General features: G+C 42.6%; 1 protein-coding gene across 3 annotated transcripts in view; it reads left to right on the top strand.

Annotated features, from left to right (window-relative positions):
• The window catches only part of RAB31 (RAB31, member RAS oncogene family), a 59,719-nt gene that overhangs the window by 16,721 nt on the left and 22,012 nt on the right, over positions 1 to 20,986 (top strand). For 2 of the 3 annotated variants that reach the window (XM_015282510.4, XM_015282509.4), the window contains exons 2-3: positions 8,237 to 8,316; positions 11,500 to 11,581. In XM_015282510.4, the coding sequence (XP_015137996.1) occupies positions 8,237 to 8,316; positions 11,500 to 11,581 (162 nt within the window). Of the gene's footprint in view, positions 1 to 7,346; positions 7,464 to 8,236; positions 8,317 to 11,499; positions 11,582 to 20,986 lie in introns of those variants that run through there. The other variant, XM_025147867.2, reaches the window with a different exon arrangement.

The raw sequence follows: 20,986 nt of genomic DNA, 5'->3' as shown, positions 1-20,986 counted from the left end.
TTTGCTACGAGGGCTGAGTGGGAGCAGGAGAGGTGGCTGTAGAGACATCCAGCTCCAAGGAGAGGCAGAGTTGGCAGTCGCTGTATGCATTTTGCTACTCAGTGTGGCCAAGTGAAAACAGATAGAGAATGGATCTGATAATGCTGTCTTATCTGTGAGTGTATGATGCACTAAGGCTTGGCTAGCAGATGCCTTTCTGTTTTCTTTTTTTTTTTTAAATGGCTATTAGGGATATGCAGGTAGTATTGAGAATACATACAGCAAACAAACTCACTCTCCAGACACTACAGCGATAAGGAACCTCTGAAGTATCTAAGCGCTTTGCAGCTCTCACTGATTGAAATCCTCATCATGCTGTTACGAGGTAAAATCAACTCACTCCTGTTTCCATCTAACAGCCAGTAAGGTGGGACCTGTGGAGTCAAAAATTCCAGTGTCAAACGCAGTCCTTGCAAACCTGGGAGGAGGGATTGTGCTGTAATGTGACAAGACTGACCTGGCTGGGATAGAAAAACATCTCTGCAAACAGGCGGTGTGCTCCCTATCTGGAGAGGGAATTGCAGTTAATCTAATTCTAATGCATACCAGAGGAAAACACCTTATCTGCAGCTATTTCATGCTCCACAACACCTGTGTTGGCCTGAAATTACGCTAGCAATTAGAACTGATGTGTAGGGGAAAGGTGGTTTGCTGTGGGAGAATTGATGCAAACCATCTGAACTTGATGGGAGAGAAGTATATCCATTTACTTAAAAGGTGCTGATGTTACTATGTATTACAACTGTAGAGAAGAATAGAAACATGGGCAGGAATGTTCTTGAACAGTTCACAGAGAGGACCAAAAGGGCTGTGATGAGGGGGGGGAAAAGAGCAGAAGAACTGTACCTGAGAAGATGATAAGCTGTAGAGTAACCCTGCCCTTGCAAGCACAGTTGCATCAAGCTGAATTTGTTTGTTATGGGATCCTGAGGAGCTCTGGTAATGCATTGGAGCAGGCTGCCAAGGGAGGTGGCGGAATCACCATTCCTGGAAGCATTAAGAAACGTAGATGTGGCACTGAGGGACATGTTTAGTGGGTGTGGTGGGGGGCTGATAGTTGGACTGGATGTTCTCAGTGGTCTTTTCTGACCTTCATGATTCTGTCTTTCTGCTCCAGTGTTCAGCAGTAGCGTTCCTGTTCATTTGGCAAATACCTTTCATTTGGGAAACTGCACAATAGCTTGTTAATGGTCCTGAAGGCAAACTCTACTTTTCTTCCACTTGGGAATTTGTTTTGTGATCAAATGTCCCACAGACTGTTGCAGCAAGTCCAGTATGTCCCTTGTGGCTGAGGACTGTGCCTGATGTTGCTTGGAGCTCTTGTTGCAGCTGTACGCTGCCAGGCTTCTGCAGGCTCCTCAGAATTCCTGAGGTAATGAATAAAGTCAATTCAAGGTGGTGGTGAATGGACCACTTGGGCTGTCTGGGAGGGGCTCCAGAGCAGAAAAGCCAGCTACTTTGGGTAGCAGGCTGCCTATGGCCCAGCCCTTCGTTTCTGGAAAGTCGCTGCTAGCAAACCAAGAGGAGAAAGGCCTGCTCTGAGAATCAGGTTGCTCATCATGGAAATCATCTATTTCTTATGATGCAGAACTGTAAATTCCAGTTCTCTGTACAGAAGTTACACGTCCTGAATGAGAAGTGTGTTCTCCTGATAGCAGAGGCAAAGCTTCAGAGCACCTCAGCCTGCTCTCCCCTGGTTCAGCCTGCAGTCCCAGGCAGTATGATGCTTCTGAAGCAGCTGGGAGCCCGTGCATCGGCTTGAGGCCTGCTCTTGCATTTTCCTTTGTGTGCTTATGCTGTGGTGGGGTTTGATACTTGATACGCCTTGCAGATGGAAAAACTGAATCCAGCAGGAAGCTTTGTGCACTTCTTCCCAGAGGCCACCCCTCTGCAGGTGCTTGGGTCTTTACTGGGGTGAGCCCAATGCTTGGCAGGTTCATTCAGTCCGACGGCTGTTTCTGGACACAGGGCCTGTGAAAGGTATTATTTCTTCTTATAGCAGTGTCTTCAGAAGTGTAAGTGATACCCAAATTCAGGGGAAGACAAGGGATGTGTTTAAGGTGAGCAGAAGTTTATTGGGTAGGATGATTCATGGAAACTGTGGTCAGGAATCGCTTGTGCATAACTCTTCCTTGTATGTTCATATGGTTGATAAAAATCCAGAGCCGGTTTCAGATGCTCCTCAAGCTGCCTGCCACAGCCTTAGAGAGCAGCTGTAACTGGATTAGTAAGACATGGAAAATATTGCAACGCTGCCTGCATCTGATCTTCTGAGTAATGATTGAAATGCCTAATGGCAGGCGTGGAGGAGTAAAGCAGGCTGCAGACTGAAGCAGTTTTCATGAATTTTTACCTTGCATTGGAACTCAAAAGACAGCAATATTCCTGCACTCGGCTTTACTCAAACCTTTTGGCTACGAGCTGGCATCTGTGCGAGCAGCAGAAATGCAGCCTGGGTATCTCAGTGCTGCATGCCAGTTCTTGCACGAGGAGTGATGTTCCTCTGAGATAGCAGGCTCGACTAGAGCTGAGCACACATCTCTGCTTTTGCCCAGCACTACTTGGGCGTGCAGGCCTAGCTATCTGTTTGGTGATAGCTAATAAAATACCAGCCACCTAGCAGCACTGTGATGTGATTATGCTGCTGTGAATTTTCAAATTCCATCAAAGTCCTGCTGTGGCTAATGGGAATGGGCCAGGGGGATTCAGCTGTAAATCAGGAACTAAATCGTGGCCAATTCTGACAGTGGAAAGAACGGCTATTTTAACGTGCAGTGGCTGAACTGCCAAGTCTGAACCAGCTGTGCTATACAGAGCTACTAGAATGAAAAGCCTCTGCATGTTTTTTTTCTTTCCCAAAAGCTGAAACCACATCTTTCTACCTCAGCTTTGCCTGACTAGTTGCAGAGATTTTGAGTGCCTTCTTTTGCATTATTATCAATACATTCGTATTTTTAAAGGACAGTTTTCTCCCTTTTAGCAACTTCATACCGACTCAAATATTCTCATCTGTTCATCTTAATTGCTTCAGCAATGGGAGTTCTGCCCTCAGCAAAGCAAAGACCTCTCCTTACCATCTGATGGTGCTGGCAGGCATCAAGTCAGTGTAACAAAACTTGGGAAATCTTAAGCATAAACCAGCTCCTCTCTTATTTTCCAGTTAGTAACAAACCAGCCAAGAAATTTGTCCATTGGCATGACTATGTGACTGGGAGCCAGGAATTGTTCCTTATTTCAATAAGAAGGAACAGCCAGCTTCCTCTCTGAGCAAATCCTCTTCTCTGAGAGCAACGCAGCACTTTGACTGTACCTTTGTTCTGTATGCTGACCTGGCCTTTATTTTTCTCTTCCTGTCTCTCTGTAACTGTAAGGTGACACAGGGCAGCACTATCCCACCAGGAGGTATGCTGACAATATCCTTGGTGGCTGTATTTGAATGTGGCTGTGTTGCATGCACTTGGAAGTCGGGGTTGGAAGGGACCTCTGGAGAACATCCAGTCCAACTCCTCCAGTTAATTGAGGCCACATCTCAATGAATCTTAGTTATTACAAAACCAAAACAAAAAAAAACCCCACTGAACAACCACGTTTAGAGGAGCAGACATTTTTGATCTGTAAAAATGTTGAAATACCTTTAAGTTCTGGATTTAACTGAGTTGATGGAAAATCTCCCATCCTTTCAGTGGAATCATGTGTTTCATCTGCATTTTGTAGAGTTCAGTTCTTCTTTACTTCTCAGTGCAGGTTTTTGTGGCACCCGTCACCAGGGTATCTGAACCCTCTTTTAAAGCTGAAATGGGAAGTTAGTCATGAGATCTGCAGTGATTACAAGCCAGATGTTCTGCCTTTTTTTTCTGGAGAGGGCAGAAGGCAGTTTCTTCAGTACATTTGTTTTTAGCATGCTGTTTCCTTATGTGAAATACCATATAGTATTCCTCTTGCATTTCCAAAATCGTGACTTTTAAATGGTTAATTTAACTTTACATATATGAAAAAGCCATGCGTGTTAAGATAGAAGGATTCTGTGTTGTCAAGAGTAAAATAGCTGTTGCAGCAGTGTGCATAATTATGGGGCTGCAGTTGAGTCATCAGTCACAATATGTGTGGATTTCTTGTGAATTCAGTGCTTATTCCATTTCAGATGTAGAAAGAATTTACATGAAGGATTTAGTTTGCTCAGCACAGTAGGGTTTGACCCATCTGAATCTATTAAAAGCTGTTATGTGTCAGGCTGAAGAATAAGGTCCTGACTGGGGATGTGTTTACAGAGTCCTGTAGCTCTGTGCCATTTGGGAAAGTGCTTGGAGGACTGAGTCCTGCTGTGGTGTGAAGGTATAAATGAGACATCCAGATTTAAATTAGAGTTGATTTTTTTTTTTCCTGCCAGGGTGCACACGCCTGGAACAGCGGACAGAGGATTGTACCAACTGCCTATTTGTAATGGGAAACCAGTTTTTTTAATATATTACTCATATTAAACTTTGTGATGTTTTTTTAATCCTCCTCTTTTGGCTGACCCACAGCAGCACAGAAATGAGCATCTCAGTCGTTTGCCTGCAAATGAGTTGCCAGCTTGCTGTAATTCTGCTGGCTTGAAATGCAGCTTTCTCTCCTTTACTGAGATGGAAGCTGAGAGGAGCTGGGGATGTTCTTTGTGAGCAGAGGTGTGGGTGGGAGCTGCTCTGTGCTCTTAAATCCTCACATCTGAATCTGTGGGTGGAGGATTTTACAAGAGGAGAGGATGCATTTTCAGGCTTAAGGCACAAAAAGATCAAAATTTGGTCATGCATGCATTGGTTTCTTGTGCTTATCAGAAGCATCTGATACTGCTTGAGATCATAGATTCATAGAATGGCTTGGGTTGGAAGGCACCTTTAAGGTGATCTAGTTCCAACCCCCTGCTATAGGCAAGGATCTGCCTATAGGCAATCTGCCTCCCTCTAGACCAGGTTGCTCACAGCCCCATCCAGCCCGGCCTTCAATGCTTCCAGGAGGGGGCATCCACAACCTCTCTGGGCAACCTGTTCCAGTGTATCACCACCCTCACAGTAAAGAATTTCTTCTTAATATCTAGTCTAAACGTACCCTCTTCCAGTTTAAAACCATTTCCCCTCATCTGTTACTACGTGACCTTATAAAAAGTCTCCCAGCTTTCCTGTAGGCTACCCCTTTCCTTCTCCAGGCTGAGGAGCCCCAGATCTCACTGCTTGTCCTGTAGGGGAGGTGTTCCAGCTCTCTGATAATCTTCATGGCCCTCCTCTGGACCTGCTCCAACAGCTCCATGTCCTTCTTGTGTTGGGAGCCCCAGGTCTGGATGCAGTACTCAGGGTGGGGGTCTCATGAGATCAGAGTAGAGGGGCAGAATCACCGCCCTCAACCTTCTGGTCACACTTCTCTTGATGCAGCCCAGGATATGATTTGCCTTCTGGGCTGCAAGCATGCATTTCCAGCTCATGTTGAGTGTCATCAACTAACAGTTCCAAAACCTTTTCCTCAGGGCTGCTTTCAAGCCATTCTCCATATCAGTTTTGCAGACTAGGGGACATTCTGAAGTTGTGGCTGCTTCTGGTGATCTAATAGCAGTTTGCCTACTGTGGGTTGTGTTCCCACTCCTTTCCTTTCTTCCAACCCCTTTTGCTTATCTCTCAAGCCAACCTCAAGCAAGAGTGTTACCAAGACAAGTGGCTTGACAAGTCTTCTATAACCCTTTGAAGAAAAAGGAACCAGGAACAAAGAAAGGGTGATTGTTCCCCCTGGTTTTTAGAAAAATGGATAAATGTAGGGAAAGGCCATGTAGCAAAGGACAGAGCAGGTTGCAGCAGGAATGTTTTGCATGGCTTTAGTAAGGAAGGTTAATTGAACACGCTGCTGGGAAATGAGTGCCTTTTCTAATTCTTTGAAGCATCCATGATTTCTTTCACTTTTGTAAGATTCATCTGGAAAGCTGTTCCCTCTTGTCAGTAAAGGGTAAGGACTGATTAACTGTAGAAGATTACTGTTAAGTTTTTTGAGTTTTATAGTGTCCATGCACCCCGGTTTGCTTTGCTTTGAGGCAGGTCGGTGTTTTGCTTGACAGCTCTGGGCACAGTAAGGTGGACTGTGAATTTTCTAACTTAGCTTTCCAATACAGTGATAAAATGGCGATCATTGCCTGATCGTTTTTCTGTTTCATTTTCTTCCCCTCTGTGCTTTGATGGCACTCATGTAGTTGGCCTTTGAGGTCTTTGAGGCAATGAAGCAGGGATCGGGAGGCTCGTTTCAGCTGAACACCTTCATGCTGTAAATTGGCTGCTCCTGAACAGCATACGCCAGCTTACAATGTGCTGCAGGTCCATTGGCTTCACTGGAGTTATACCAAGAATAAATTTTGCCCTCTCTGTAGTCAAAGCAACCACAGCAGGAAAGTCTAAGGGTGCCCTTAAAGTATTTGAGGGCTAATGGCATGACTGGCATGTACTTAAGTTTAGCTGTGAGAGAAACTAAAACTTCTGGAGGTTAGTTAACGTTAGGACTAAATGGTGGTTGGAGTTATGAACCAAAAATTGAAGAGCTTGGGGCTTCCAGGAAGCTGATCTGAGTTTTGGTCCATGCTTGTGGCTGTTGAGGAGGCTCCCAGAGTTCCTATTGCTCAAGGGATGTAATTGCAGTTGCCCATCTTAGTGACCCAGTGAGGGAGCAGGAAGAAACCTCTATGAAATTAGGGCACCATCAGGTCACGGGAACCAACATGTAGTTTTCAATGCAGTGGCAAAAACAGTGTCCCCACCAGAGGGAAACATAATTCCTCGCATTCAGTAGGTGGTAGCTCTGTTTTTCTCCACGGCTTTTAAAATCCAGGATAATAATTACTCAATCCTCAGTTTCAGCACAGAGGATTGTCTGTTTTTTATAACGTGTTGTGCCACCCTGGTGTAGTGGTTATACAGAGATCTCAGCTGGGATCGATAACGAAGGCGAAATTTGGGAATAGCACCAGGATGCGTTGCTGCTATTGATCAAAGGCTGCAGGGCTGGCTTTAAACACTTCTACTGGCTTTGATCTGTCTTTTTCTATTGATTGGACACAGTAGATAAACAACTGTGTCTGCAGCGTGCATGAACATTTATTGTGGCTTTTAAGCTGACTAAGGACAGCCTTGAATTAAATATGAGAGTTGAGATGATGGCTTTCCGCTAAGTGAGGTATATAAAGCCTTTGCTTGCAGTGGCAATACAGTGGCGTTTAAACCTGGGGGAAGGAAATTAAATGCTGGCACTCATTTATATTTGAGAAGAATATTAAAAAAAGATGCAAAACTGGTTACAGGAAAGGCCAAGGCTTTCTTCTTTTTAACTGTAGTTATATGCGTAGACCTGTCTCTTTTTTGGCACTTTCTGAGAAATTTGTGTAAATTACTCGAATGTCTTAAAAAATGTGGCTACAGGTGAGGTTCTGCAGTCAGTTCTAATGATGATAATAGAAAGCTTTCCATTGACTTCTTAATGCCTTAGATTGGACCCTGGGCAGTCATTGCTGATGTCTGGGAAGGGGCGGGATCGATTTCTTGGCGTTCCCTTCATCTCTGAGGAGGTTCTTTGCATTTCTTGGGGAGACACGGTGACCCAGCTATGCCTTTTCCTTTGGAACTCTGTTTAATTTATGTTCTTCTACCAAGGCTGCTTGGGAGAGCAGAGAGAAACTGAAAAATGCTGCTTTTCGGGGAACTTGTTCATATCTTAAACACCTAAAATAGTAATTCTGATTAACGTCAAGCTTCCTTCTCTCCTTCTTTTCCCTTTTTTCCCCCTAGTCTGGGAGGGATTCTACATTTGATTCCAGTATTGCATTGCTCTTATTTTTTGCTTACTGATTGTGACAGGGCAGTAAGGGTTTTCCTTCAAATGGAAGCAGTGAGCTACATCACAGCACAGAGAGCGAGCTGTGTCCTGTTCCAAGGAGAGCTGCATCATGCCAGTCTGATAACACATCTGGCACAGAGGGCCCCCTGGGCTCCTGAATTCTCAAAAACACCTGAAGCTTCTGCAAATTGACTACCATGCATGTTTGCTCTATCTTGCCATGAAACCTTCTGCGAAGCTAGCACTACCAGTGTATGGAAAAGTTCATGCTCACAAATTAATCTTTGACTGTGTCTTCAAATGAAATACAGGTATCTAGGGTCTCCTGAACTCACTGTATGCTTCTCTTTATTTTTAGGATACTGGGGTTGGGAAATCAAGCATTGTTTGTCGATTCGTCCAGGATCACTTTGATCACAATATCAGTCCCACTATTGGGTGAGTACTCTGCGTATCATTTTATATACACGCACACACTAATTGTCCTCAGTTGAGCTCCTTTCTTTTCTTTCACTTTCAAGGCTCTGAACACTGTGTATATTTGTTTCCACTCTGTGCATGTCTGTGTGTGTGCGTGCCATGTTTCTCATAGGATTGATGTCTCTTGATGTCACTCTTTCTGGAGCTGCACAGGACCACTCTGTATTTACCTGTATTGTGCCTGGCTATGGCTTCCTTTGCACAGGGTGTGGTATTATGTATGTAACACACACACACTCAATACACATATATGTTTAGATATGTATTATATTATCAGCTCACATATATACAAGCTGACTGGATAACTGTGGTGCACGTACTGCTGTTTCCTTTATATGCACCAGAACAAGAAGTAAGTCTGTGTAAGTAAATGCTAGTTCCTTCAGTTTTCAGAAGATCCCAGAAGATTTCAGGCCAAAGCTCTGATATTTTATGTGCTTGGGTAAACATAGGGCTATTTCAGATTTTCACTAACATGAATGGAAAAAGGACCTTGTACTCTCTTTGCTGTAAGCTTCTAGTAAGTCCTCAAAACCTAAATAATCCTAGGAATAATTTATTACTGTCCTCCTTTTAATTTACTTTGTTTTTCTTCACCCAGCTTAAGCTCATCTTTGATCTCTTACTTACCCAGTGTCCTTCTCCATTTTTTCTGTTAAGAGCTTTCCACGTGAGATGATGCATTGATCATAGAACTTTAGGATTAAGATCACTTTAGTTCCCACTAGTCAGTGAGGTATCAAATCTGATCCTTAGAACTTAAAAAAAAAAAAAATAATGAAATCCTACTGCACAAAAAGGCTATGATCTGCACAATGACCAGGACAGCCCACAGCTGAGTGAAGGTAGAAGAACATAGGGACATTAGCAGTTCCCTATGTTGTGTGTGCTGTCAGGCTGCACCTCAAGGTTGATGTGCATGTTCCCAGGTGTAGATGTGCTTTCACCTAGGTTTGGGATGTGTCACACTGTCCCTGTTTTGAAGAAGACAGGATGAAGCAATTTAAACAGAGTATGCTTAATTCACATCTGCTCTTCATAAAAACTGCCAGGCTTCTGCATTTCAGACCATCAGAAATGGTTTAGTTCTGTAGATGATTATGATTCTGAAAACCTGTTCGTTCAACATCCTAGGGACAAATCTGCCAAGTCTAGCCTTAGCAGGAGAATTTGGAAATTCTGTATCTTTTATGGGAGCGAAAGCTAATGTATGAGTTATTTTATTACGTATATTAATATATATAAAATATATTATATATGGATAGTAGGAGGAGGTCTTTCACACAGAGGATAGTGACACACTGGAACAGGTTGCCCAAGGAGGTTGTGGATGCCCCATCCTTGGAGGCATTCAAGGCCAGGCTGGATGTAGCTCTGGGCAGCCTGGTCTGCTGGTTGGTGACCCTGCTATGTGGAGGGTTGAAACTGGATGATCACTGTGGTTGTTTTTGACCCAGGCCATTCTATGATTCTATATAATGTTCAGAAAGGAGTAAGTTGGGTGAAAAGGCTTAGCTTGTTTGTGTGTTAGAGCTGTCGTAACTCTTCTGTGAAGGATTGGTCTTGTCTAAGTGGTGTTTGGAGGGTGGGTAGACTTCTTCAAAATTTATGCCTTTGAATGCAGGAAGGAGTCTCAGCTGAATGTTGCGTGTTGAAGTTCCAGGGCAATTCTGGACTTTGAAATGTAATAAACACAGGAAAACAGGCAGAGAGGAGGGAAGCAAGGAAGCATGTAATGAATAACATTACTGGTTGAAGGGAACTTATTGGCAGTGAAGGAATTGATGGGAGCTTGAGTAATTCCTCACTTCATCATCAGTCTTTTTCCCCAAGTAGTTGTTGCTAAGTAAATATCTTCTGCTGAAATTGATTTTAAAAAAATCCCTTTAATTTTCATAATTGCGATAACAGGGAAAATATTTTTCTATTTGAGGATTAAAATGTGATTAAAAGACTAGTTTGCATGCGCTGGGTAGTGCTCATCTGTGTAGGACGGCTGTGGATAAGCTTTTTGTTATTTTCTCCAAATTAATCACTACTTTATAGCGTACAGTCCTTGCAATCCGCAGTAGCTGCTGAGGATCTGAATCTCCTGTTTTTGGGACTGTAAAATGTTGCTTAATGCTTGCAGAATAAGGATGATATCTGAAAGCACACGTCCTGAAAATAGCCAAAGAAAACGCTGCTGCTGTTGTTATTGTTGTTTTCCTTACTTAATATTTCGGTCTGAAATGCAGCATTGTTAAACTCAAGGAATTTGCAGGTGGCTGTAGAGGGAAACTCTTGCATATCATTCTGAGATGTTTTGTTCAGTCTAATGTCATCTGAAGTAGTTTGGTGCTTTTGTAATGACAGTGCGTTGTATCTAATGCATCTTTATGAGCTGAGGAAAGACATTTCCACAGCAGAAATTGCTCAGTGGACTCTGGATAGGATGGGGATGGGGGCAGGTGGATCTACCAGTTTGACAGTCTCTCCTGGCCTGCTTTCAATTCAAATGCTGAAATATAGGAAAAGCATAAAAAAAACCTTCAATCTTCTTTCCTAAAAGAGGAAAAATCACACTGAAACCATAGGCAAATCATATTTCCTACAAAAAAATAAGAAATAGAAGCAGCCTCAAAGATTTCCCCCCCCCCCCCCCCAAAGCGGGGGAAAGCTTTCTTCAATTTGTTACCATGTGTATTTCAGCAGGTGGCTTGTCTGTTCCCTAGTGCTTAAATCACCTGTGCACATGGCTAGCTTCCTAGATTTGACTGAGAATTTGTGCATTTCTTGCCTGATGTGACACTGACTGCTGTTCTCAGCTCTGCATCACCAAGATAGGACAGATGGCAGCAGGAGTTGAGTGGAAGGAGCATTTGTGTTCCTGTGCCAATGCTCACGAGCCCTCTGAATCTCAGAGGCATTCTGCCTTTTTAAAAATACAAATAAAGGTATTGTATACTTAGCCTGGTAAAGGGAGCCTTTCGCTTCCATAGGCATTTTATCAAGGTTTTAGAGTTTCCCTACATGTAGTCTAACAAAGCAGAACTGACCAAAGTTGGTGGGTTTTTATTTGGTGTCACTCACGTTACAAATTTCTATTGCTTCCTGTTCTTAGCTGTAAATGATACCTCTTCTGGCTCCTCTTCTTTTCAGAGCATCCTTCATGACTAAAACTGTGCCTTGTGGGAATGAGCTTCATAAATTCCTGATCTGGGATACAGCTGGCCAGGAACGGGTGAGTATTACTCTGCAGTGCATTTTTGTTATCCTGATCTCTTCAGTGCATTGGTGCTCCCCTTGCCTTTTTTAATAACAAGTTTTTGTCTTCAGAAGACTTTGCGAGTGTATATCTGCTGGACCTTTGCAAGGCTCTGCAAAGCAGGCACTTGTCAATTGTTATTGTGTTCCCATTTTGCATGTGCGGAAAGTGCAGAGGCAATCTGCCTGCACGTCAGACCTAAAAGGATGCTGTGGATTTCAGCTCTGGTTTCATGATTGAGCTGTGCAGACGTTGCCTGTGCCCATGCTCTGATCACTTAAGGCAGCCTTGCCATGGCTTAGGCCATGCTTGAGAACTGGGCAATCCCTCTGTATTCACCAGGTCGTGTGTGGCAGCTTTCATGAATAACAGAAAGTGCTTGGCTGAGCTAGTGCTGTCCTGAGCTGGTGCACATCGGGTTTGCATCTTCATTGGTTTTTCTTTTTGTTGTTGTTGTTTTGTCAAGTGAATTGCTTAAACTGAATAGCTTTTCCTTTGGCTTTTCAAAAAAGCCATAATGGAATTCTTGGGCAATCGTTCAGATTGATTGTATATATGGCTGTCTGGTCTTTTGTTTCTTTTAATAGGCTTATTGGCAGTGGTATTTAATTAGAGGCTGGCTGTAGAGTTCTCTTAATATATGCACACGTTTGACTTGAGAAATTAGAAGAAAATGGGAAAATATGTATTTTAAAAGATATTTGAAAGCATGCTTTAAACTTTCTTATGAAGTTACATGGTTTCTGTTCTTAGAAAAATGTAGCTGTGCTCATGGTAGGGTGAAGGGAGATGCTTGTGCAAACTGCAGTGTCAGTGTGCTGCATCACACTGTGTTCCCCAAACCCGGCACTTGAATTGCAGACAATAAGGATTCTTGCAGTTAAGTGCAGGAAGTGCTTATGGTTTTGTTTACAATGTGTAGCATGACGTAAAATATGCCTGGTGAAATCTGTTGACTCTTAGCATTTCAGAATGTTATTTATGATGGGAATGGGGATCAATTAGAACATTAATGGAATATAGCATCATTTGTTCCCTTGAATCTTGTTTGTTCCGTTTTTGTATGGCCTGGAACTGAACTGGGTATTGCAAGAGCGTGTTTGGAGTTTCAGTGGTCAGAGGTAGTAAAGGTTCAGGTTTTTTTTTTTTTCCCATGGTTTGCTTGTCTTTGCTTATTTTTTCTCTGTCTTCTCTCCACACCATTCAAAATTCAAACCCTATGTCTGAGTGCAGTATCCAAATGGTCCTTGGACTCTGGCAGCTTAGTGCCACAACCCCTGCCCTGGGCAGCCTGTTCCATGCCCACTGCCTTCTGGTGAAAAATCTTTTCCTAACCTCCAACCTGACCCTCCCCTGACACAGCTCCTTGGTGTTCCCTTGGGTCCTGTCACTGTCACCAGTCCCTGTAGGACCCCACTAGTGACTGGCCACCTTCTTGATGTAACTCCATTTACTGTAGCTCTCTGAGACCAAAGCATTAGCCAACTGTTCATTCATCGCATTATGTACTTTGTGTAAAACTTGGTTATTGAAATTTAGTTATAAATATTAAGTCTACATGAGAAAGATTAGGACTCTTAAAGTATGTCAAAAATACTAGGTTTTTTTAAGTAGATGAATAATAATAAGTAGTATTTATGAAAATAATTAATGTGTCATTTGAGTCAGGAAATCTGTGTCTGATCTCTGACTCTTGGGTATGATATCTGTCCTTCCCATCCAGTCCCTTATGTTTCCTCTTAATTTTTTTTCTGAACATCTGCTTTCCTTTCTTTTTTCTAACAATGATGAGCAGTGACAACCAGAAATATAGTTAAATATATTACAGATAAGTCATGTTAAGGGTTCTCATGCGTAATAATGAATAATAACCTCTGTAGGCCAGGGACCATCTTCTTTTTTGTTTTCACAATGTATTCCCAACCCTCTACTAGGGTTCTTGAAATCTGGGGTGATAAATGATGTTGGGTGTTGAGTGCTTGTTAATAAGGCAGTTGAGCTTCCTAATTTGTCCATGTTGTCCTGGGTAGTTGTCCTGGAACATCCCCATTTTACAAGTAAACGCATAGTGCTTCTCAGCAGCTTATTGATTTTAATTTGAAACTCTCATTACTTTGTCTTCATCATTTTGGTCCTTCTGATCTGCTGTTCGGGAACACGTGTCTCCTGCCCTATCAGTTTATACCTAATGATGCTCTGAGTAACAGCATTGACCTAAGCTTCTAACCAGCCACAGACTGCTGTCTTTCATAATGTGCTAATAAATGTATTCCAAATGGTGTTTCTGCCTTGAGAGCTGTTGTCCTTCCCTTGTTCTCTGTGGTTTTGTTGAGTGTTTATGTTCCAGTGATAAAGTCTGGGAGTTTCGTCAGTGCTCCTTCTGATAACTCTGTTTAGGACTTCCTGCTCTTTGAACGTTGCGTCCATTTGGCTTTGTTCTCCAAAGTGCAAGGCCAAGCATAGGACACACATGTACTTGTTCTGGATGTGGGCACACTGTACTTTCCCAGCTGTGCCAGCTGTTGCTGTGTCTGCATGCTGTGCACCTCCCGGCCATCCTCTTGCAGTTGGAAGAACCTTGAAATTCATGTGGCTCTTCCTTTAAAAAGTCATGCTGAGGAAGCACAGGCAAGAAAGAAGCAAGCTGGAAGCGCTCAGCAACCCCTTGAGATATTAGATCAACTGATGCCCATTTGTCACTTGTCAAGCCTTTAGAAGTGTTGGTCCCTATTGATTTTAAAAGTCTGTAGTAATACCTGGGTTTATCCAAGAAACTGAATATACAGGCTGGTTGGTCAGAGCATGATCATGAAGAGCAGACAACTTCTAATTGGTGTGGATATTAGATACCTACTTCTATTTCTTTTGTGTCAGGACGCTTAGAATCATAGGCAGAGTCAAGAATTGCCATTTTATGGGAGATATCAAGCAGATATCATTCCTGCACGATGATGTTAATACAGCAGGAAGTAGAAATAAAAAGAATTTCTGTGCTAGTGTTGATGGGAACGAATGCTCAGCACTGTTTCTAGAGAACTGGGGAGGGGCACGTGGCTTTCCTGCAGCATTTTCTGTGGTTAATATGTATTGTAGTCGATTGAGGGGGGGGGGGGAATAAGAGCTTTTGCTAATCCTGTTATCTTGTTTCTTCTTTTCCATTTCTTGGGTAGGCAGAGCCTTAAGCAGTCAGCACACTTAACAGAATCCCTCAGCCTGTGTCTAAGTGCTGGTCTCTGCACACCCAGCTGAATGCTGTTGCTATGTTTTCAAATGAGCTCACTTACTCTGTTTTCAGACTGTCACCTTCCCTCTGCCTTTCTGTTCTTCAGACATCATTTTTTTCCCCATCTTTTCCCTATCAGATTTAAATTGTTGATGTGGACTTCAGGAATTAAATTTATGGCAGTTACGTTATTGTTAGCAAAGACTCCCATCTCTAAGAACAAACTCTTCACAAGTTAGCTAATGATGTTTTTATTAGCATATATTTTGGTTCACGATGCCCTAAGTGGCTTCTAATTACAATGCTTTGTGTGAATGCTTTGGGTGGCTGCCAGCTTTCCATTTTGCTAGCTGAGGAATACTGTAGCAAATAGTGAGGGAGCCTGAGGGCTATGTTTCTAGGCCAGGAAAATTTCTCTCTGTCCTTTTCAGTTTTACTTTAACTGCTCTCTTTCCAGGCGAAGACTGGCAAAGATATCTGTAGCAATTCATAGCCCTCTCTTTAGTGAGTGACAGTAGTTGCTCTGGTGATTTGAAGGACGTGTCACAGGGTGAGATATATAAGTGCTCCTTGATAGGAGAGCTGCTTTGCCTCATTTTTCCTGAGCTGGAAATTTAGATGTTGGAGCTTAACTGAGGTGGTGGATTTCTGCTCTTTAAAGACAAGGGGAGACAGGGTACCTTGCTGTTGGTACCACAGAACCATGAGAAATTGGTTCAGCTGTGACATCCTGCTGCATCCTCGGAGGACTTCTCTCCAGTAACAAAACCCTGGAGCTCAGCATGTTGCTGGAGCTGGCCATGCTGTGTGGACACAATCTCACGTGGGGACAGGTCAGCAGTTATTAGCACCGTGTGCCTTACCAACCTAACACCAAGCTTCTGGATGTTTCCACTGAAACCAGACTATTCTGAGAAGAGGTTACAGCATGTGTCAGTGGCTTCGGTTACTTCTATAGTGAAGGCATTGCCTGAAGTTTATTCTGCAGCCTTATACTGTGATGGCACTTTGCAATGTGGAGATGATTTCCTACACGTGGTGTAAGGTCATCCCCATGGTGAAATACTGCCAGAGTGCTGCAGAGTTCAAAAGGTGATTTGGCAGTGCGTGTGTATAAGAGCACAAATGGCATTGGAAAGAGTAAGCAAATATATTAATCTCAGCTTTTTTAGGATGAACATAAGGTTAAGGACGTGTTTCTTAGGCTTCAGCAATCTTGCAGCACATGTAGTCTGATCCTGGGCCATGGTTTAGTTGTGGTATCCCTTGCACGTCGTGCTTAATGACTGTAAACTTCAGAAGAGCTCAGCACAGCTCACTTCTGTGATGTGCTGTGATTTTTATTTTTGGTTGTATTTTTTTGCTTACCTAAAATGCCTTCAAAAAAGATTATCCTAAAATGATGGCGTTTTTCCCTCCTCACTTCTGGAGTTCTTAGATATCTGAGAAAAATGCTCCTTCTTCTACTAAATCTTCATCAATTTAACTAGCAAAAAGACCAGGAGCTCAAGGGTAGACATATCTTATGTGACTTACTGAGCTTGCAGATCCTGAGATCTCTTGCAAATCCTTACAGGGGTAACATCTAACTGCTATGGTTATTTTTTTCCTTTTTTTCTAGCCTTTGCGAAACAATGATGTGAGGAAAGCCTCTACATTTTTAAGCCTTCTTCTCAATATTGAGTCATGGGAACAAAAACTACTCAAGGTTATAAAATGCCAAATCATATCTGATAGTGGCATTCATGCATAACATTTTTCCATTCACTCTTTGCCAGCTGAGAATGTCAAGAATTTTTTATCCCTCCCTTTGCTGCTGCTTGTGTGAGAAGCTTATGTTTCAGGATTATCTGTTTGACACTTACGGTTCATTGCCTTTGCTTCTCTCCATACCTGGGATTTTCTTTTTCTTGGCACATACTGCCTTGAATATGATTTAAAAAAGGCATTAAATGCCTATAAATACCTATGGATGTGTGCTGTTAATGGTGCACGGAGTGCTGCAGTGGGCTTGTGCAATGCACACCGAGAACAGCCAGGGAACCGGGGTCTTGGCCAATCAGTTGCGTGTATGTAATTAAAATCAAAGAGCAGCTTCTCAAAAATGGGAATGAAATCTAGTCAAATGATTGTAGCAGTGTTGTGCTGATACGTACCTGCAGATGCTTGAAAAGAGCATGTGGGAAATACACTCTGAGTTCAGCCCTTAATGTGAGGTGTGCAGTACCTGTAGAGCGCTGGTTCATCTTGTGCTTCTCGTCCTTACCCTTACGGCTATGCAGACAGGCAAAACTGTAATCCTTTTGCAGCAAGAGCAAGTGATGCTCTTCACAGAGCAGGATGCAATCCAGAGGAGAGGCTGAGCGTTTTCTGTTTTTGTTGTTTTTATTTGTGGAGTTTGGAGGAGGCAGCCTAGCGTGGCAGTGAGCCAGCACTGGGGTGTAGCACTCCAGGATGATGCAAAGAGCTGCAGACATGAATTACTGCTTCTTGGTGTTCCTGGCAGACTGAGTGAAGCCAAGCTGTCTTCAGCTGGATTTGTCAGCCTTGTTATAAATAGGCAGGAACTGTAGGTTTTTTTTTCTTATATTCATTTGGCCTCTCTTTTTTCTTTCTAAACCAACGTTCCACAAGACACAGTTAAGAGACTTTCACTGCCACAGCTTGGGTGTGATTTATGTTATGCTCCCCTTTGTAATGTTTCTTCTAAGTATTCCAATATAGATTCTTCGTGGGTTTTTCTTCTTCCCCATTTTGTGCTGTTAGTACAGCGGAAACGTAAAAAGCATTTCCTAAAACCAAATATACCCCTCTCCACAATGAGATACACAGGAAATACAAAGCAGAAGGGCTTTCATGGAAAAAGTTGCCAAGCTTTTAGCTAGGTGATGAAGTCCTTAATACCTTCTTGCTTCCATTTTCTGCCCTTTGCATGGACTTCAGTGAGATGGCCAGATCTAGGGTTGCAAAATCTCTCAAAACTCCTGGCATTTGGTTATACTGGACTTTCATTTGCATCGCTTAAGACTGAATTCATGGTGCTGTGCAGCTGTAAGGGTTGTGCTCTCCCTAGTCAGATTCTGAGAGAAAAAGGGGATCTGATTGCAGAGAAGATTTCATAACACATGCTTGGCCTCATAGCCTCTTCATTACAGAGGGAAGATGGTGAATCACAAGTGCAAAGGGAATGCATTGGTGGAGAACAGTGTGAATGCGAAGGTGCTCTGATACCAGCTGAGCTTCTCATTAATATTTGTGTGACTCGCTCTGAGGGAAAGAGTCATAAAGATTGCCCAAAATTACTCAAGTTATGAATCTTGTTCTTTGGTATGTCCATGGTAAAATAGGTTCCTCGCTTATATTTTGAATGGCCCATTTATCCTGGTTATAGCTGCTGAATTAGAACATGCCCCTACAATATATGACTGTTGTATTGGCTGCATCGGTGACCTCAGCCTCGTAAGATCTTACCAAACCCTACAAAAGTTTTTCAGGCTACTGTGTGACAGATCGGTATTTCCTGTGTGCTACCTTGGCCCTCCGGTGCAAATTGGCAACGTTTTTGTGGTTGCTAAATGAGAGGTACAGGACTTCTGAATTTCCCTGTTGGGTGAGATACTAAGGATGGTTTACATGCCATAAAGACAGGAGGTATTCCCAGTGCCCAAAAGGGACGCTGGTGTTAGACCCTGCCTTCCTCATGCACCTCATCTTTGGACCAAAAGAGCCTGGTTTAGTGGACTGGTAAAGCAAAAGATTGATCTTTTGGGTAAAGGGAAGTGTTGATGCTTGAATTCTTGAATTTGTCATTTGAGTGAGGTACTCAGAATTTGAGTAGTTGCAGCCCTCAGCTTTCAGGTAGCTCTTCTTGAGAAACAGTTGTTCTCATTCCAAATCCTGAACTGCTCCTGTTTCTCTTAATTTTCTTGGGAATTTCTGGATACAGAAATACCGAGCTATAAAATCAAGGTTATAGACATCGTAATTTTCTAATGCGGAAGCCGATCTCATGAGATTTAATTTTGTGGGCTGCTTTTTTTGTGTGACACTTGTTTTGGGGCTTCTGTCCCACATTTGGTCCTTGGCAGGTAAGAAATGTGCACGCTAGTATTTTGTAGTATCTCTTTAATTAATTTTGTGTGACTTTTTTTCTCCAGGTAATTAGGCCAGAAAAACGTTCAAGACGACTTTGCTTTTGGGTAGTGAAACTAAAAAAAGAAAGGGTGGTAGGGAAGCATTCAATGAGCCTAGTTATTTGCCTCGTGTTCTTACTGCTTTGTTTGTAACCTTAGAAAATCCATGCTGATAAAAAGACATTTGTTAGGAGACTCTCTTTATTAGTTGATCAAAATGATTCCCAGTTACAAATTTTTCAGTGCCTGATGATTTATTCAGTGCTGCAAATATAATTTTTCTTTTTTTGTTGAGAACAACAGTGATTTGTTATGACTGGGATGCAATACATCATGATACTTGTTATTAGACTGTATGAAAGTAATCACAAAGAGGATATAATTTTTGTTTTACTTGATAGGTAATCTCAACTGTAATAACTGATGGTAGCTGTTTCTAGTGTACTTTGCTGGCTTTTTTTTTTTCCTCACAAACTTTAAGAAATTACATTAAGGTGCATTGAAATACCATTTTTGGTCGCTTTCTCCAATGTAAAATATGAGATCCTGAGTGTCAAGTTTACCCAAATAGGAATATGAACCTTCAGCCTGGATGAAATTGATTGTAATATTAAAAAAACTGTCCAAATATGGATGATATATTTTCTATTTTCGCTTCTTAAAATGCCTTATAGCTAAACTATTAGGGCCACTAAGATGATCAGGGGGCTGAAGCACCTCTCCTATGAAGAAAGGTTGAGGGAACTGGGCTTGTTTAGCTTGGAGAAGAGAAGGCTCTAGGGAGACCTCATTGCGGCCTTCCAGTACTTGAAGGGAGCATATAAACAGGAGGGGGAATGGCTGTTTATGAGGGTGGATAGTGATAGGACAAAGGGAAATGGTTTTAAAGTGAGAGAGGCGAGGTTTAGGTTAGATATTAGGAAGAAGTTTTTCACACAGAGGGTAGTGATACACTGGAACAGGTTGCCCAAAGAGTTTGTGGATGCCCCATCTCTGGAGGCATTCAAGGCCAGGCTGGATGTGGCTCTGGGCAGCCTGGTCTGCTGGTTGGTGACCTGCTATGTGCAGGGTTGAAACTAGATGATCGTTGTGATCCTTTTCAACCCAGGCCATTCTATGATTCTATTACTGTAAAATAATGAAAGAGGAAATAACTGTCCTGCCAGCAGAGCAAGTAAATAGATTTTCAGCACTGTAGAGCAGGGAAGTCACACCTTTACCAACAACTATGCTGAACCTCAGGGCCTATCACAGGCAGTTGCCTTTCTGAACTCCTATGCTGGTGTCTTGCCCACCCTCTTTGCGAGCTTATAAAGAGCTGGAATACTTGAACAGATTACTTTGTCTTAAACAGCAGAGGAACTGTATTCCTTCTGTGTGCAGCACCTCTGTGTGCCAGTTTCTGTTTCTTGACACAAGGAAGGGCTCAGCTGACTTAATCTGGTCTTGCTGCTACTGGAATGCAACACGCTGTTAAGTGATTAATTAATATCCCAAAAGGTTTCAAAAGAGGTCTTTCTTGTTTCTGCTTTTTACCTTATTATATTAGGGGTGTGGGTCAGTGGTTGGACTAAATGATCTTAGTGATCTTTTCCAACCTTCATATGATCCTATATTATAGGAGGAGGGAAAAAAAGTAAATCTGATTGTGGAAATAGACTATACCCACAGACAGGTGTGCACAAAGCAGTTTTGCAAGCGTAGAACTACTTGAGTATGGCCTAAACCAGTGTTGGTCTGGCATCTAGTGCTCCTGTTCTTCCTCTGCCATGCTTTTCTGCCCTTCCTTTTGGTTCAGCCTGGGGTTTACCTGATGCACAACAAACTGGTCTAGGAACCCAGCTAAAACTTAATCCTACTGAAAAAATTGCTAGGTTGCATCCTGGTTCCCTTTAAAATGTACTTGTCCAGAATCCAGTGAAAGATGCCTGCTTTTTTGCTTGGTTTTTTTTACATTTCTGGGACTAACACTGGTCATATTCTTCAGTGAAACAGCTATTACGAGAAGTGTTCCTGTCACCTGTT

Source organism: Gallus gallus, chromosome 2, assembly GCF_016699485.2.
Source record: "Gallus gallus isolate bGalGal1 chromosome 2, bGalGal1.mat.broiler.GRCg7b, whole genome shotgun sequence".
Taxonomy (NCBI): domain Eukaryota; kingdom Metazoa; phylum Chordata; class Aves; order Galliformes; family Phasianidae; genus Gallus; species Gallus gallus.
The sequence above is the reverse complement of the archived record's forward strand: the minus strand, read 5'-3'. Positions and strand labels throughout refer to the sequence as shown.